General features: G+C 45.2%; 1 protein-coding gene across 1 annotated transcript in view; it reads right to left on the reverse strand.

Moving 5' to 3' along the window:
* Window positions 1–11,574, reverse strand: part of hif1aa (hypoxia inducible factor 1 subunit alpha a) — a 65,612-nt gene extending 54,038 nt beyond the window's left edge. Inside the window, 1 exon segment of the mRNA XM_038775483.1 lies at window positions 11,303–11,574. Within this exon segment, the coding sequence (XP_038631411.1) occupies window positions 11,303–11,331 (29 nt within the window). The 5' untranslated portion in view covers window positions 11,332–11,574.
* Window positions 11,575–18,264: the final 6,690 nt, after the last annotated feature.

Genomic DNA, 18,264 nt, shown 5'->3' on the forward strand with positions numbered 1-18,264 from the left:
AGCTAGAATGTTTGTAGTGGAATAAAGTTGATATAGGCAAGGGGGATTGAGCATGAAACACCAATGAACAGTTGTCCAAGTTTAAAAAATTTTTTTTTATTAAGGTATTTGAAAATGTTTATAAAAGTAACATAGACAATGACATCAACATGATACAAACATTTCCCCCTCATATCAATCGTCACACACACCAACCATAAAACAACAATCCGGCCCTCCCCACCCCCTTGGAATACTGTATCTGCTGACATTTTAATTTTCCCCAAGAAAGTCGACAAACGGCTGCCACCTCCGGGTGAACCCGACCATTGACCCTCTTAAGGTGAACTTTATTATCTCGAGACTGAGAAACCCAGCCATGTCACTAATCCACGTCTCTACACTTGGGGGCTTCAAGTACCTCCACATTAATAAGATCTGTCTCCAGGCTACCAGGGAGGCAAAGGCCAAGACGTCGGCCTCTTTCGCCCCCTGAACTCCAGGCTCTTCTGACACTCCAAAGATCGCCACCTCCGGACTCGGCACCACCCGTGTTTTTAGCACCGTGGACATTGCCGTAGCAAAACCCTGCCAAAACCCTTTCAGCTTCGGGTATGCCCAAAACAGGTGGACATGATTTGCTGGGCTTCCCACGCACCTATCTTCTACCCCGAAAAACCTACTCATCCTAGCCGCTGTCATATGTGCCCGGTGGGCTACCTTAAATTGTATCAGGCCGAGCCTGGCACATGATGAGGAGGCATTAACCCTGCTTAGGGCATCCGCCCATAGACCCACCTCTCTCCTCCTAGCTCATCCTCCCACTTGCCCTTCAGCTCCTCCACCCGAGTTTCCTCCACCTCCGAAAGCTCCTGGTAAATATCTGAAACCTTCCCCTCTGCCACCCAGGTACTGGAGACTACTCCATCTTGTCTTCCCCCACGGCGCAGCAGAGGAAAGGCCGGCACCTGTTTTCTCAGGAAGTTTTGCACCTGCAAATACCTACACCCATTCCCTGCTGGCAATTCAAATTTATCCACCAAGGCTTTCAAGCTGGGAAAGCTCCCATCTATAAATAGATCCCCCATCCTTCTAATTCCTGCCCTTTGCCAACTCCGGAACCCACCATTTAGCCTATCCGGTACAAACCGATGATTATTATAAATCAGGGTCCAAACAGATGCTCCCTCCACTCTCTTATATCTCCTCCATTACCCCCAGATTCTCAGAGCCGCCACCACCACCGTACTTGTGGAGCATCGGGCCGACGAGAATGGAAGAGGTGCCGTTATCAGTGCTCCCAAACTGGTGTCTTTGCATGATGTCGCCTCCATCCGCACCCATGGCGACCCCTTCCCCACTATGAGCCGCCCAGTAGTAATTGCAGAAGTTGGGCAGTGCCAACGCACCCTCTCCCCGATTGCGCTCCAGCAATACTTTCTTCACTTGCGGGGTTTTACCCACCCACACGAAGCCCAAAATAACCTTATTCACCCGCTTGAAAAAGACCTTTGGGATGAAGATGGGCAGATATTGAAAGACAATCTGGGGAGGACCGTCATCTTCACGGTCTGTACCCTCCCCGCCAGTGATAGTGGAAGCATGTCCTATCTCTTAAAGTCCTCTTTCATTTGTTCTACCAACCGGGATAGGTTTAACTTGTGCAGTGCCGCCCATTCCCGGGCCACCTGGATCCCCAGATATCGAAAGCTCTTCCCTACCATTCGAAGCGGCAGCTCTCCCCGTCTCTTCTCCTGTCCTCTTGCTTGGATCGCGAACATCTTACTTTTCCCCCCATGTTCAATTTATACCCCGGAAAATTGCCAAATTCCCCCAGGATTCACATTACTTCCCCCATCCCCTCCAACATGTCTGAAATATACAAGAGCAGGAAAGAGAGACCCGGTGCTCCACCCCCCCCCAACCAGCCCTTTCCAGTATTTGGGTCCAGTATATGTGGCCAGTATCTTAGCCAGCAGTTGGTGTCCACATTCATTGGAGAAATTGGCCTGTATGACCCACATTGCTCCGGATCTTTCTCCCGTTTCAGGATCAATGAAATTGAGGCCTGCAACATTGTTGGGACTCCCTTCTCTCTTGCTTCATTAAATGGCCTCACCAGCAGTGGCTCAATATCTCTGAAAATTTCTTATAGAATTCCTGGGGCCTTGCCCGACTGCATGCCCTCCAGTCCCTTGATTATTTCCTCAATCTCAATTGGGGCAACTCTTGCCCAAGTTCAGCAACAGGTGTGGCAGGAAAGAGGTCCAGAAGCTATATGAACTGCAGAATAATTAAGGAATTATTTCCTGTAATACGATCCCAACATTGGCCAGAATACAGAACACAACCCCCAAAATGGTATTTTTGTTTTTTAAGACGGAGGATAGGATACCTCGCTCCAGAAGTGATTTCACGCAAAATAAGGATATGGTATATTAAATCAAACTACATTACTGACAGTGTTAAAATATTTTTAACATCACACAAGAAAATAGCTTACAATTATCCATTGTCAATGCTAATCAATACAATGACACAATAACCTTAACTGCTATCTTTGTTTCCACTCAATCAACAAAATTATCTCGGATCCCAATTCACTTTTAAATATAGTTTGTTCTTTAGCAGCCCATGCTGCTCAGGAATGCTTGTTGTATGGAGATGTATGGAATACTACACTTTGTTCTGAGATCTTTTGAGTCTGCTTGAAAGAAAGAGACCTGACACCCTGTCAGAATAATGCAGAATCTCTGGCTGTATTTCTTCAGAAACTGTTTCTCAGCTTGTCTTCCACCCCCACAGTCTGACTCTGAGCCTCAACACCTGACTGCTTCAGCCATTGGTTCCTCCCATTAACTATATCATCTTACTAAACTGAACACAGTGTCTCTAATTAACTACTCTGCAGGGAACCCTCTCAATATAAACAAAAAAAACATTAGCCCAAATGTGCTTTAATTGCACTTCTAGCTCCCAAAAAGCCAACTGTCTTGTAAACCAGGATTTTTAAAAGCACTATTGCAGCAGGCATATGCATTCTATCCCATGCCTTTAACCGTTACTGCATCAATTACATACAATATAATAACCTAAAATTCCTACCTTCATCACACCTGACAGATTAATGATTCAGAAGGGTGCAGAATTGATTGTGGGACAGTAAAGTGGTGACACATTTTCAGATCACCACAAAATTCAGAAGCGGCAGGAAGTCCTGGCAAGTGAAACTCTGGCCAGGAAGCTGACTGTACCTGTAAAACCCCAATTGAACTAACAAACCAGTCACAGTCTCAGCAGGAAACAGTGGCAGAGAAGAAAGAGCAATAAACTGATCAAAAGCTACTTTTAAAATAAACAACTGAACCACAGATTATGCCCCCAGTGCAGAAACAGTCTTGGTGCTCAGAATGTCCATGAATTTGGATGCCAAACTTGAGAAGTCATCCAGTGCTCACCAGGTTTTTGAGAGGGGGGGGGGGGGGGGGGGGGGGGGGGAGTGCACGCTGGGTAGTGGCAAGGCAATAAACAAGACAACATACAAGTACCTTTTGCAAGCACATCTAGCCTCAGCAGATTTGCCAAAGGGAAACAGCCAGGCCAGAACAAAAGGTTTGAAACGTTAAGCTGCAAGTAGTAATTCCTGCAGGGTAGATGGGCTACTAAAGAACAAACTTCAGCTTGAAAAGTACATAACAAACTAGCACTTATTACTCTCCTAATCACTTTTGCTCTGTTATATAATTCAAAAAGCATGTTAAATGTTCCAATTATATTTGTATCAAATATATTCATCATTCCTTCAGAAGCAACAATATGCCCATATATCTCATATGGTATTGCTTGCATTGCACTGGAAGATACAAAAGAAAATTAGTGATGTGAGAATAGAGTACAGGTTATATAGAAAGTGCTTGCTCTGAAGCTTCCCAGAAAATGGGCATTGTTTTGGGTTACAAGTAAGCAAAGCTTTCTTTTTTCTTTGTTCATTAGCCAGTGGTCAAATATACATCAATGGCAAAAGGATGATAATTATTCATTAATAGCTACCTGGATTTGTTTCTCATGAACAGATAAAAGCATATTTATCTCTACAAACTAAAAATATTCCACGAGCAACTTCCTCCATTCTTCACTGTTTATGCTGAATTAGCCCATGTCAACTGGACACTTTAATGGGTCTCAGGATTTGGCAGGGAAAAATTCAGAGAATACCAGGGGATGCCATCACCTACAGAATTGTACTCTAGAGTCAGCTGACCTCAGTATTCTTCCGATTTTATCTGGCAAATAGCCTCATGAGGCCCACAAAAAAAAAGTCCCCTTGGTGAGATAGTATTGGGGCAGGCAGCAAAGAAAATCACATTTCAATAAAGCCAACAATTTCAGAAGAGAAAAAATAAGACCAACATCCCAGCAATTTCATGTGATATATTTGTGTGGCATCTATATTGTGGTCCACTTTTCCAAGGACCAATGCTTAAAGCTACAACAACTCACACCAGGCACATAAGACAGGAAAACTGCTCTAAAACAGAAGTAGGCTATTAAGTTCCCTTGAAAAAGAGACTGGTGTAGATTTTTTGAAGTGCATATGAAAAACAACCAAATACATCTGTACCACTTTTAACAGAATATAACTAGATTAGTCAGACAAGACCTACCCAGCCTTGTGTAGTTTCCCAATTTCTCCAGCCCTCCCTTCTTAAACAATGAAGTAATATTCATGTTTGATATTTTGTTATTTTCCTTCATTGTGGAAACAATCACATACTTAATTAACAAGCCAATTTCCTTATTGTCTGCTATAGTCACACCTGCACCTGTCCTTCCAGGGAATGATATTTTCTCTATTCTATGAGGTGTGAAAGTCACCGGCAAGGCCAGCATTTCTTTCCCATCCCTAATTGTCCTCGAGAAGGTGGTGGTAAGCCACCTTCTTGAACCCGGTGTGAACACTGTATTTCATAATTCAGGTTTCTGAGGTATATAAATGCTCGCAAGTAGAAAACTGTTTGAAAAACTGGTAAAACGACCCTGAAGTGTAATTCAAAAAGACCGGGGGTAATTATAGTTCAACAGGGGAGGCTGTGTTGCTGGGAAGGTTATCAAAAGTTAGGATTATAATGGCTACTTTGGGTTTTTCTGGAAGAGCCAGTTCGAAACATCTCAGAAAATGAAAAATGAAAATCGCTTATTGTCACGAGTAGGCTTCAATGAAGTTACTGTGAAAAGCCCCTAGTCGCCACATTCCGGTGCCTGTCCGGGGAGGCTGGTACTTTGATGTTTTGATGTTATAAATCTGTGAGGTTTCGGTTATTCATACAAGTTCCACAGAACAAAGCAGCTAAAAGCAACTCGCAAAGATTGGGTTTCTTGATTACCTATTATCACAATTAGAGGTGTAAATTAGTCACATGGGTCACAGAATCAACATGTTTTGAGGGCAAAAGATATTTAATTTACATTTTTGTTTGGAGCATCCCAAAGCATGCAACGCTGCTATGGAGATCGGCCATCTAAGTTTTGTGTGCGTTTCCTCACAGTAAACAAGCAGTTTAGCTTGGGAGTTAGTTTGGAGACAGGTGGAGAAAATGAAAAATGAAAATCGCTTATTGTCACGAGTAGGCTTCAATGAAGTTACTGTGAAAAGCCCCACATTCCGGCGCCTGTCCGGGGAGGCTGATACGGGAAGGAGGGAGTCTGCCAAGATCTGTGAAGCAAAAGCATAGCGAAGGGCTCTCAGAAACAAAAAGGGACTTTCAGTTTTCAAAGTCACTAAATAAGAACATAAATGAGATCCAGGCTTGAGTTGGGGAATCCATAATCATGAGGTTAAAGAGTCAAGGGGGTCACTTTGCCAAATGCAAGTGGAAAGATCCCAAAAGAACTCATACCTTGGAGAATAGTTGGAACATGGAGGAGAGATTAAGGTGAATTTCAGAAAGTTATAGCATACATGGTTTTGTCCCAAAAGGAGAAGTGAATGAACATTCAAGGTGTACAAAGGAATTCCTGATTGGAATTAGGGAGAAAAAGGGGGCTGGATTTACAGTCTTAGTCTTGACAAACTACTTATTGTACTTGGTTTTTTAAAAAACATATACAGTAAAGTTGCCTTTGATTAAAATATGAAAACTTTATATAGTTCTTTCAGCCGATCACTATTTTCAAACTCATAAAATGTTAATGAATTCCAAAAAGACCAGGCAGTCCATCTGGTACATATAGAACATAGAACAGTACAGCACAGAACAGGCCCTTCAGCCCTCGATGTTGTGCCGAGCAATGATTACCCTACTCAAACCCACGTATCCACCCTATACCCGTAACCCAACAACCCCCCCCCCCAACCTTACTTTTAAGGACACTACGGGCAATTTAGCATGGCCAATCCACCTAACCCGCACATCTTTGGACTGTGGGAGGAAACCGGAGCGCCCGGAGGAAACCCACGCACACACGGGGAGGACGTGCAGACTCCGCACAGACAGTGACCCAGCCGGGAACCAAACCTGGGACCCTGGAGCTGTGAAGCATTTATGCTAACCACCATGCTACCGTGCTGCCCCTAAGCAAGCATTAAACATTTTACACTCTTGGGGAAGTATTCTTAAATGCAATCACTAATTGCTGGCACATGTGCCCCTATGTTATGGTCCATGATGGGACCAACAACTGGGTCCTTCCTTGCTTGCTTCCCTCCACTACCCCAAATATACTTTCAACCCAGTTCAAAATGTCCTCATGCTGGACCTGGTAGGAAACAAACCGTATAGCTTCTCGATCCTGCCCTCTAAGGATGCATATGTCTCCCCATTGTTGTTAAATTCCCAACAACTAAATTAGACGTCCTCATACTCCTCCACCCACCTTTTGCGCATGGTCTAAGTTGCTACAGTCAGCATTCTGGCTGTTATTCCCGGTCTTCATCTTTATCCTGACAGTTACCAAGTACATTGTGTCTGTCGACTAAGATCAATTTCTGCAGATCGCTGCTCTCCATTTCAACAGGATTCTCCTTACTCTGCACCGTAATGATCACACTGTGACATACAAACAAGACCTACAACGATCTGTTCAGATACTGCTTTTGCTCTCACTATACATCAGCGTGTCTCCAACCAGCAGGCTAGCTCAACTCCAAGGTAGAAAGTGACAGATCTACTGCAGTCATATTCACAGAACAATCTCAACATCATCTACCTCTCACATACTGCAGTCCAGACACATAGCCAGCGTTGCCATATTCTGGCCTATATGATTTACATCTACTAATTAGTCTGGGTCAACAAGGAATAACCATTTTTACAAGGCTAACAGCCACTAGCACTGTTCTTCAATCAGGAGTCCTAATCTTCAGGGGACAAGAGGAGGAAAAAACTGCATTCTTAAAAATTACCTGCATTTAAACATCTTCAAAATAGGTGTACAGGAGGCATAACCCAAGAAATGGATGCTGAACCAAAGAATGTAATATTCAGTGGGACAAAGACATGGGGCATAGAGTATTGGGGGATTGACAGAGGAACAGGAAGTGAAGGAGATAGAGTGGCATTGCATTTTATGGAGAACATTCCTGCATAGTGACAAGAATACATGAAACAGAAGACGACCATAGGGCTTGTTCAGCTAGCGCCACCATTCAATACAATCATGGCAAATTTTTGGCTTTCTAATTTCACTTTCCCGCCAGGTCCCCATATCCCTTGGTTCCGCGATACAGCAAAAATCTGTCACGGAGCACTAAATATAGTGAACAATAGTCAATACGCTTGCTGTTCCTGCTCTCGAATCCTCCTGGCTCAGAAGGTTCTAAAGTGAACTGCAGAAAAAAAGTGGGTACAGAAGGTTCTGAGTGAAATTCTGGCCTGTGTTGAAGTAACTGAGCTCAGTCTTCGTAACAACTGGATACAAGTAAAGTAACTCAAATCTGGTATCCAAAGGATTGAGGTTGTGTCGGATTTTGGATATTTCAGGATTTACGGTAGGGTGGTTCGGCTCAAGCCAGGTCAGGTGGGGTCTCAAGGGTCGCCTGAAGTGCAGGAAAGAGCAGCACATTAAGCAGGGAAGCTGGTAACTAGCCTGGAAACACACTTGCCAATGCAAGCACCTAACTAAAAAGCCAAGTTAAATTTTACTCACTCAAAAATTGATACACAGGTTATAAAAATGTGCCTGGTTTTCAGGGAACTGAATTTGAAGTACTCTACCTGTACTACATTAAGGCTCAGTGCCTCTGGGCTAAGGAGGGAGGAATGCAGCCAAAACACTGACTTCTGATCACTATCCAGTGATTTTTGTTCAAAACTGATGCATGGATATCAGAATAGAATAAAATCACATTGCAGGCACTCAAAATGTAGCACTAGTCGATTTCCTTGAGCAAGAGGTTGGAACTAAAATGTAGATGCATCTCCAATTCCAACGTCCTGAACAATCCACATTTGGTACAGCATGCAATCATGTTCGCAAACATATGCGCTCCATTGACATTAACTGTGGAGCACATCCATCGCATAGTACTGGAGTGAGCATTAGCTGATTTATTTCAGGTTAACGAGAAGATTTCCAATTAAACTTAAAACATTAAATTACTTGAAATACTAAAATTCCCTTTATTAAATAGGTATGTTTAGGCTCCATGGAGAAGTCAAAATATTAATTCTAAAAGAAAAAATAACTCAAATATAACCTTAATCATAAACTACCATTTTTGTCTCCGAATCATACAGCATTTATCTCCAAATCATACAGCAAAGATACAACCCAATGGCCCTAACATGAACCAGAAGAAATACATGGTAAAAAAAGCAGTTGATCTTATAATCTCTCAAATGTTATGTCTGAGCTCATGTCTTCTACCAGTTGAAGGATCGAAGCTGCAATATGTTAATAGAATTCCATCAAATTTCTGATTTAAGTCACATGTACTGAGACCAGTTTTCACCAGAAACTTCCTAAAAAGCAGGAAATTTAAGTTATCCAATATGGAAATACCCATGTTTACACTTAATAATTCACCCTCCCACAAAGTATCTCTGAACAATGTGCTTACAGCGGAAGTTCCTATATAAAACATTTAGCGGAGACCAGCAAGTCATTGACATTTATTTTGCTTTAAGAGTTTGCCAGTTTAGAGTATTAAAGTGCACACGTTCAACTACCAAAGCTGCAAGACCCACAAAATGACTCTCCCAAATTTAAACACACACACCCAACTATAGTTAAGCACCAAAAACAGCAGACACCTGTGATACTCTTCATGGTGTGCAGAGTGTACATGATTAAAAGTGAACATTACAACATATATTCCACGTTCACATTTACAATCATAAATCCATTGCTGGCATCAGTGAAGCATAAATTCCTGGATGTCTCCAGCCTGTGGCAGGTCAAACCGTAGTCTCAGGTAAAGCTGAGTGAACAGATCATTCACCAATATAATTAATCTGATACTCCCAAATATCCATAAATTGTTGTGATGTGGAGATGCCGGCGTTGGACAGGGGCGAGCACAGTAAAGTCTTACAACACCAGGTTAAAGACCCAACCGGTTGTTTTCAAATCACTAGCTTTCGGAGGAAAGGAGCAGTGCTCCGAAAGCTAGTGATTCGAAAGAAACCTGTTGGACTTTAACCTGGTGTTGTAAGACTTCTTACGATAAATTATTGGTAAGATTCTCCTCCATTACGATGGATAATTCGTATGACACTACCCTTGTTTCCTATAGCATTTATTATCCAAAAGGCTAATTTTGCATTACAACATTCCAGTGAAGTAACTTGGGGATTTAATTGTGTTTAAGGTTTAAATAGTTTGTCGTTATCCTTATTTGCCCTTGAGGTGGCAATGGTGGTCCACCTTAAACTGCTGCAGTCTGCACAGATAAGGTACTCGCACAGTACCATTAGGTAGTGAGTTCTGGGAATTTAACCAGTAATGCTGAAGGATTAGCTATATATTTTAAATCAGGGTAGTGTGTTATTTGCAGTTGGTAGCACGCCCATGCATCTGCCATCCATGTCCTTTTAGTTATGGAGGTTGCAGGTTTGTGAGGTATCTTCAAATAATTGCTAATGTGCATTTTGTACATGGTATAAGACACAGAATTCTGCTGGTGGAGGAGTGATTGTTTAAGGAATGGAGTGTCAATCAAGTGTATTACTTTTCCTTGGATGGTGTTGAACTTCTTGAATGTTCTTGGAGCTGCATTCATCGGTAGAAGTGGGGAGCATTCCAGCACTAGCTTGTGCCATGATGGATGGTAGTGGAAAAAGGAGAGGAGTTACTTGCCACGGAATTCCAATCCCTGACCTGCTCTCATGGTCAGTGTGTATTTTATGGCCAGTCCATTTCGGTTTCTAGTCAGATTTAAGTCAAGGGCATCTAAGCGCTTGATTTCATCAATTTAATGTGCACCAGGGCTCAGGATCCATGAGTAAATTTGAATCGTTGTTCCAATTGGTTTGTAATTTATTGAAAACCTTTACCCACCATCAATAACTCTCCCTAAAACCAGGTCCACAAAATTAAAACGGCACAGACCGTCAAATGATATAAGAGCGCACATACTCATGCAGTGATTTAGCAGTTACGCGGAATTACTCAACGCGAAGAACGGGAAAAGCATTAACCCAAATGACAAATTTCCTGTCACCTTACTATGAATATGGAAACAACACCTGAGGAAGCCAAGTATTGAACCTCTAGCTTAAACACCCATTATTTTATTGAAATATTTCTTAAAGTTGGTGAGCTTCTTAATAAACAAAAATAACGCGGCGCACATTTCGATGCATATTATCCCGCAAGTGGGGTGGGGGTAAAGCAGACAGTAACATAAAATTAAGTGGAAAATACCCGTAAATTATTATTGATAATTGATACTGATTGCAGTAAGAAAAAAAAACTAAATGGAAATCACATTAACATCGAAGTAAAGACGCCCGAACCTCCAGACCGGGTAGAGATGTCCCCTCATCCGGACCCTCCGCCCGGTGTCAACTGCAGGCAAATCCCGGCAACAGCCTGATCCTGGGAAAGTCTCTGAGACAAAGCGGCCCAAGGTCACCCCGAGAGGCCGGCCAGCCCGGCCCTCCCGCCAGCAGGCAGCAGCCTCTCCCCGGGACACAGCCCAGGCCGAGCTGCAGCTCCACAAAATGGCGACGCGGATCCCGGAGCCAGCCACTCCGGGAGCTGGGAGCGATTCCCAACCAGTCCCGGGAGGACGAAAGCCCGGCGGGGCCCGTAGACAGGCCGCCGCCTTCCCCCAGGCAAAGTGCCCCCTGGCCCCCGGAGTCCGCGGAGCGGCCGCACTCACCACTTTTTCTCGCCGTCCTCCGCTTGCATCTCGGCTTATTGTCTCCTCAGCCCCGGGGCTGTCTCTCGGTCGCTTTCAACCTCAGGGGTAAAGGCTTGCTGAGCCCCGAACCGCACCAGGCCGCGATCACTCTCACTCTTCTCGTTAGACTCGCTCAGGTAGCCGCCCGGACTGTCACATCCAAGCGATTAAACTTCCACCACAACACAGAATGGCGCCGCCGCCAGCACTAACTTTCTGTCGGCTGCTTGTCCCCCGTGCGTCATCGGCACGCACGCCCCCACTCGATTGCGTCATCGGCACGCGGGACCGACGTTGCCTACGTAAGGGCCCTGCCCTCCACTCCTCGTGCTGGGTGTTTCCCCCAATATGCATTGTGCTTGGGTGCTTAGGTTGAGTGGCAGGATAGCACACTGGTTAGCACAGTTGCTTTACAGAGCCAGGGACCCGGGTTCCATTCAGTCTTGGGTCACTGTCTGTGGGGAGTCGGCATGTTCTCCCTGTGTCTGCAAGGGTTTCTTCTGGATGCTCAGGTTTCCTCTCACAATCCCCGAAAGACGTGCTTGTTAGGTGAATTGGACACTCTGGATGGAATTCTCCGCAAAGCCCAACGCCGTTGTGAAACCCGGAGTGTTTCACGACGGCGTCGGAAGCCGCTCCTCGCCCCCTATTCTCCCCCCCCCCGGGGGGCTAGGAGCGGCGTTCCGTAAATCCCGGCGCGCCGAGAATAACGCGGCCGGCAGCGCCTAATGACGTCAGCCACACATGCGCAGTTGCCGTCTTCCCCTCTGCTGCCCCGCAAGACGTGGCGGCTTGATCTTGCGGGGCAGCGGAGGGGAAAGAGTGCGTCCGCTGGAGACGCCGGCCCGACGATCGGTGGGCACCGATTGCGGGCCAGTCTCCTCCCGAGCACGGCCGTGGTGCTCACTCCCCTCTCCGCCCCCCACAAGCAACAAACTCATCTTTGGCGCCATGTTCACGCTGGCAGCGACCGGGGGGGGGGGGGGGGGGGCAGAGTGGCCCTCCCGCGATTCTCCCACCCGGCCTGAGCAGCGGAGAATCGCGCCGTCTGTGTGCCCGAACAGGCACTGGAGTGTGACAACTAGCGGATTTTTACAGTACCTTTGTTGCAGTGTTTTGTTATTAAATTTAGAGTACTCAATTCATTTTTTCCAATTAAGGGGCAATTTAGCATGGCCACTCCACCTAACTTGCACATCTTTTGGGTTGTGAGGGCGAAACCCATGCAACATGGGGAGAATGCGCAAATTCTAAACGGACAGCGACCCAGAGCCGATATTGAACCTGGGACCTCGGCGCCATGAGACACCAGTGCTAACCACTGCACCACCATGCTTCCCCCTTCATTGCAGTCCTAATGTAAGCCTACTTGTGACACTATAATGATTATTATGATTATTCTCCCAGTGTCTGCGTGGGTTTCCTCCGGGTCCTCTATTTTTTCTCCCACAGTCCATAGATGTGTGGGTTAGATGGGGCTATGGGGATATTGAATATATTTATTAGTGTAGAATCCGCATGGACCAGGCAGGTGGAAAACAAAACTAAGGTTTATTTACGCTATACAATAATCTTCACTTCCGGGTCCGGGTTTATATACTAGTGATTTTGTCCCTTGTTAAGGGGAAGAGTCGTCCCCATTAACGAGGAAGTTCGTACTCTGTGGAGGTCACGGGGAATCTGATAGTTCTTATGCTGTGACCTCCGCGAGGGTTATAACAAATAGCTTTGTATTACAGATGACAGTATCTGATAGCATCCAGGTTCCTAGAATAACCAAATAATGTTTAATAATACATATTTGAGAGACAATCATTTTACATGACTATCATTTATCAATCTTTGTCAGTGCTTCGCAACCTGCGGCCCATGGACCACTGGTAGTCCACGAGAGTACATAGAACATACAGTGCAGAAGGAGGCCATTCACCCATCGAGTCTGCACTGACCCACTTAAGCCCTCACTACCAACCTATCCCTGTAACCCAATAACCTCTCCTAACATTTTTGGACACTAGAGGCAATTTATCATGGCCAATCCACCTAACCTGCACGTCTTTGGACTGTGGGAGGAAACCGGAGCACCCAAAGGAAACCTACGCAGACACGGGGAGAATGTGCAGACTCCGCACAGACAGTGACCCAGTGGGGAATCGAACCTGGGACCCTGGCGCTGTGAAGCCACAGTGCTAATCACTTGTGCTACCATGTTGCCCGTAAGTACTGCAGCTGGTTCGTGGGGAAAATAATAATACAATTAGGGGCACCTCGTGTATATCATAATCGCTGTTACATTATTATTCGCAACGTAATGTGCTACACAAAAGATCCTGGTGAATATATAGGACAATGGTAAGCACTGCTTCCTCACAGCGCCAGGGACCCGGGTTTGATTACAGCTTTGGCTGACTGTGAAGTCTGCACTTTCTCCCTGTGTCTCTGTGGGTTTCCTCCAGGTGCTCCGGTTTCCTCCCACGGCCTAAAGATGTGCAGGTAGGTAAATTGGCATAGCAGGGATAGAGGGGCAGAGTTGGTATAGGTAGGGTACTCTTTCTGAGAGCTGGTGCAGACTCGATGGGCTGAATGGCCTCCTTCGGCACCGTAGGAATTCTGTGATATTTTCTGCTATGATATATATAAGTTTGCCTCCCGTCAGCTGTCGGCTATGTGAAAAATGTTTAAATGTTTAAAAAGGTTGGGAACCGCTGGTCTGTGTACTAATATTTTGCATCTTAATTTTGCATTGCAAATTTAAAAATACTCAAATCCGTCCTCGAAGATATCATTAAAGTTCAAATTTAAATTTGTTAATGACTAGTATTGGGCGTAACGATAAAATTAAAGATAGCATAGAACGTTGCTGGCAGAGTTTTAGGAGATGATACGTTTAATGCAAAAGGTTCAGACAGAATTGGCCCTGTTGAGGTTATGCCAAGACCTTAGAGGTTAGTACAGATAAAGTTATGCAAATTACCTATGACATCAGTATGTTCAAGAGGAAACACATTCACTCGGATATTTGCTTTCAAATTTGGCTTGGGAACTGGATATTGAAGGCCCATTCCTTGTGTATGAAGACTGTCAGTTAGGCAAAGCTTTTGTGTTTCCTAACTGGGACAAACTGAGACAAGCATCACTATTTTCCAAATGGCCCTTGTGGTGAGGGAGCACAGTCTTAGGGCAGCCACAATGATGACTCATCCTGTTCATTCCCTCTCTATTGTGGCTGATGTTGATGTAGAGTAACAACTATAATTTAAATTCAGCTGGTTAAGCTGGATAGTTCCCTCAGGAGTAGCAGAGTTTTTGTGAATAGGGCATATGTCCCATGGTTGTTCTGCGTGATCTGAGTCACGGACTGGAGAATTAAAAATTTTTCAATTTATGCTTCAACTATCCACATCTGCCATAGTTTATTCAATTGCAATTTAGGGTTGCCCATTAACTTTGCAGAAGATCAAAGTGAGGAACCATCTGCTTCAAGCCTTTCATTGATCTTTGCATTGTTGAAGGTTAAGCTGTTTCCCTTGTCGTCACCTTGGCACCTACCTTCTCCAGGTGGCTGTGGAAGTTTAGTGTGCGGTCCAGCTTCACTCCAAGATAGGGCAGAACACGGTAGCATGGTGGTTAGCATAAATGCTTCACAGCTCCAGGGTCCCAGGTTCGATTCCCGGCTGGGTCACTGTCTGTGCGGAGTCTGCACGTCCTCCCTGTGTGTGCGTGGGTTTCCTCCGGGTGCTCCGGTTTCCTCCCACAATCCAAAGATGTGTGGGTTAGGTGGATTGGCCATGCTAAATTGCCCGTAGTGTCCTAAAAAGTAATGTTAGGGGGGGGGGGTTATTGGGTTACGGGTATAGGGTGGATACGTGGGTTTGAGTAGGGTGATCATGGCTCGGCACAACATCGAGGGCCGAAGGGCCTGTTCTATGTTCTATAGGTCGGAATGCTGTCATATTACACAGTAGTGCTCCAGAAAGCCATCTCCAGGATTCACTTAGCATTCCTGTTATCAAGGCAAATGCAGCGTCTGTTGTTTTGTGGGAGTTGTCTTGACCTTCCACTTTCACAAATGTTCTTCCATGGCATTTAGATTCACCTCCAGGCGCAAACAATTTCATAGGTATTGACTTGCATGCTAGGGGAACGTCACCCACCTATGCTAATTTGTGTAACTTTGTTGCTGGCATGTTGCACATGCAGACATTGAAGAGCGTTGGTGTAAGGACTGAATATCATGGCAGTCTGTTGTTGCGTAATCAGGCTGAGCTGACTTAGTCACTAAACTGGACACTTGGCTGCTTATTATTCAGCATTGTCCATAGTAGGCAGAGCACTTTGGGAATCCATGCGTGCTTCGGGATTAGTCTTTTAATATAGACCTGATGACACATTTATAAAGGTTACACCAGTCTTGGAAGTGTATGCCTGAATATCAGATGAATGCAGAATTGGGCGGCATGGTGGCGCAGTGGTTAGCACTGCTGCCACACAGTGCCGAGGATACAAGTTTGATCCCAGCCCTGGGTCACTGTCCGTGTGGAGTTTGCAAATTATCCCCGTGCCTGCGTGGGTCTCACCCCACAACCCAAAGATGTGCACGCTCGGTGGATTGGCCACGCTAAATTCCCCCTTAATTGGAAAAAAAATAATTGGGTACTCTAAATATATAAAAAAGAAAAAGAGTTGGAGTCTATTGCAATGCCCCGAGTGGTTGAACAGTCTGCCAAAGTTCACCATGAAGAATCACACTTAAACATTGGACATTTGAATGAAGAATGAGCAGGGAAGTGGCAACATTGAAATTCCACCCAGCTTGGTCAAGAGAAGGAGCAAGGAGAGCTGAGAAGAGAAAACATTGACATGAAAAATAATAAAAGGTTTGTATTGTGTGCACACTAGGAACGGGCCGTCCCTCGGATCGTTAAGGCTTCGATTGACAAATAAACTGCTTACTAGCACTCATTAAAGAGTGCTGACACTGCAATTAATAACCTCTTCTAAAAGTGAACAGTTGAACTTGATCAAACAAGTCATTGCTGAGGATTTCTAGTGCTATTTAAGACCGTGCTTACCTCCATATTCACTCGCTGTTGGAGATTGACTTTGTTTGAAGAGGAATTTTGAGAACACATTGGGAAACTTTCTATAACACTTTGGCAATACTTCACCAACACTCTTGTCAACAATTTTCCTCAATTTTTTCTGAGGATTTATCCCAAAAAGAGAGTTAGTGTCGCACTACTCTTTGAACACAGGAGTAAGGTAGTGCTTGGTCAAAAGAATCTTGCTAGGTGTCACCATTTAGTCTGAATTTTATAAAAATATTTTATTCAGGTATTTGCATTAACAAACAAAAAACAAAACAAATGAAATGAAAATTGCTTATTGTCACGAGTAGGCTTCAATGAAGTTACTGTGAAAAGCCCCTAGTCGCCACATTCCGGTGCCTGTTCGGGGAGGCTGTTACGGGAATCGAACCGGGCTGCTGGCCTGCCTTGGTCTGCTTTCAAAGCCAGCAATTTAGTCCAGTGTGCTAAAGCAGAAGTAAAATTATACAACTTAATAAATACCCAACACCTACTCCCCCCGCCCTGCCATAACCTCTCCTCCCTTCTTGCCTTCCCCATTTTAACCTCCCTCCATTATGCATTTTGGAAGGTCTAATACAGGTAGGGAATATACAGTGAATGGTAGAACCCTCAAGAGTATTGACAGTCGGAGAGATCTAGGTGTACAGGCCCACAGGTCACTGAAAGGGACAAAACAGGTGGAGAAGATAGTCAAGAAGGCATACGGCATGCTTGCCTTCATTGGCCGGTGCATTGAGTATAAAAATTGGCAAGTCATGTTGCAGCTGTATAGAACCTTAGTTAGGCCACACTTGGAGTATAGTGTTCAATTCTGGTCACCACACTACCAGAAGGATGTGGAGGCTTTAGAGAGGATGCAGAAGAGATTTACCAGGATGTCGCCTGGTATGGAGGGCATTAGGTATGATGAGCGGTTGAATAAACTCGGTTTGTTCTCACTGGAACAACTGAGGTTGAGGAGTGACCTGATAGAGATCTACTAAATTATGAGGGGCACAGACGAGTGGATGATCTGAGACTTTTTCCCAGGGTACTGGGGGGGGGGGGGGGGGGGCATAGGTTTAAGGTGCAAGGGGCAAGGTTTAGTGGAGATGTACGAGACATGTTTTTTTACACAGAGGGTAGTGGATGCCTGGAACTCGCTGCCGGAGGAGGTGGTGGAAGCAGAGACGATAGTGATGTTTAAGGGGCATCTTGACAAATGCAAAAATAGGATGGGAATAGAGAGATACGGACCCCGGAAGTGTAGAAGATTTTAGTTCAGACGGGCATCATGGTCGGCAGAGGCCTGGAGGGCTGCAGGGCACGTTCCTGTGCTGTACTTTTCTTTGTTCTTTGTTCCCCTACCTCTCTGCAGACACCTCAATCCTCCTTGAAGTCAATGAACGGCTTCCACCTCAGAGTGAACCCATCAGCTGACCCCCTCAGAACGAAATTGACCTCCTCCAGCCTCTGCAATTCCGCCAGATCACTCACCCACACCCCCGCTTTCGGCAGCTCCAAGTCCCTCTTACCAAGCAAAATCCGTCTCCAGGTTATCAGGGAGGCAAAGGCCAAAACATCAGATTCTCTCGCCCCCTCTACCCCTAGGGTCTTCCGACATCCCTAATATCACTAGCTCTGGATTCAGGGCCATCTTCACCCCCAACACTTTGGACATTATGTCCGCAAACCCCTGCCAGAGCCCCTTCAGCTTCGGACATGCCCACAACATGTGGATAGGATTCGCAGGCCTCCCCGCGCACCGCCCACACCTATCCTCCACCCCCTCGAAAAACCTACCCATCCTCGCCACCGTCATATGCACCCTGTGAACTACCTTAAACTGAATAAGACTGAGCCTTGCACACG

The sequence above is a fragment of the Scyliorhinus canicula genome, chromosome 2 (genome assembly GCF_902713615.1).
Source record: "Scyliorhinus canicula chromosome 2, sScyCan1.1, whole genome shotgun sequence".
Classification (NCBI taxonomy): domain Eukaryota; kingdom Metazoa; phylum Chordata; class Chondrichthyes; order Carcharhiniformes; family Scyliorhinidae; genus Scyliorhinus; species Scyliorhinus canicula.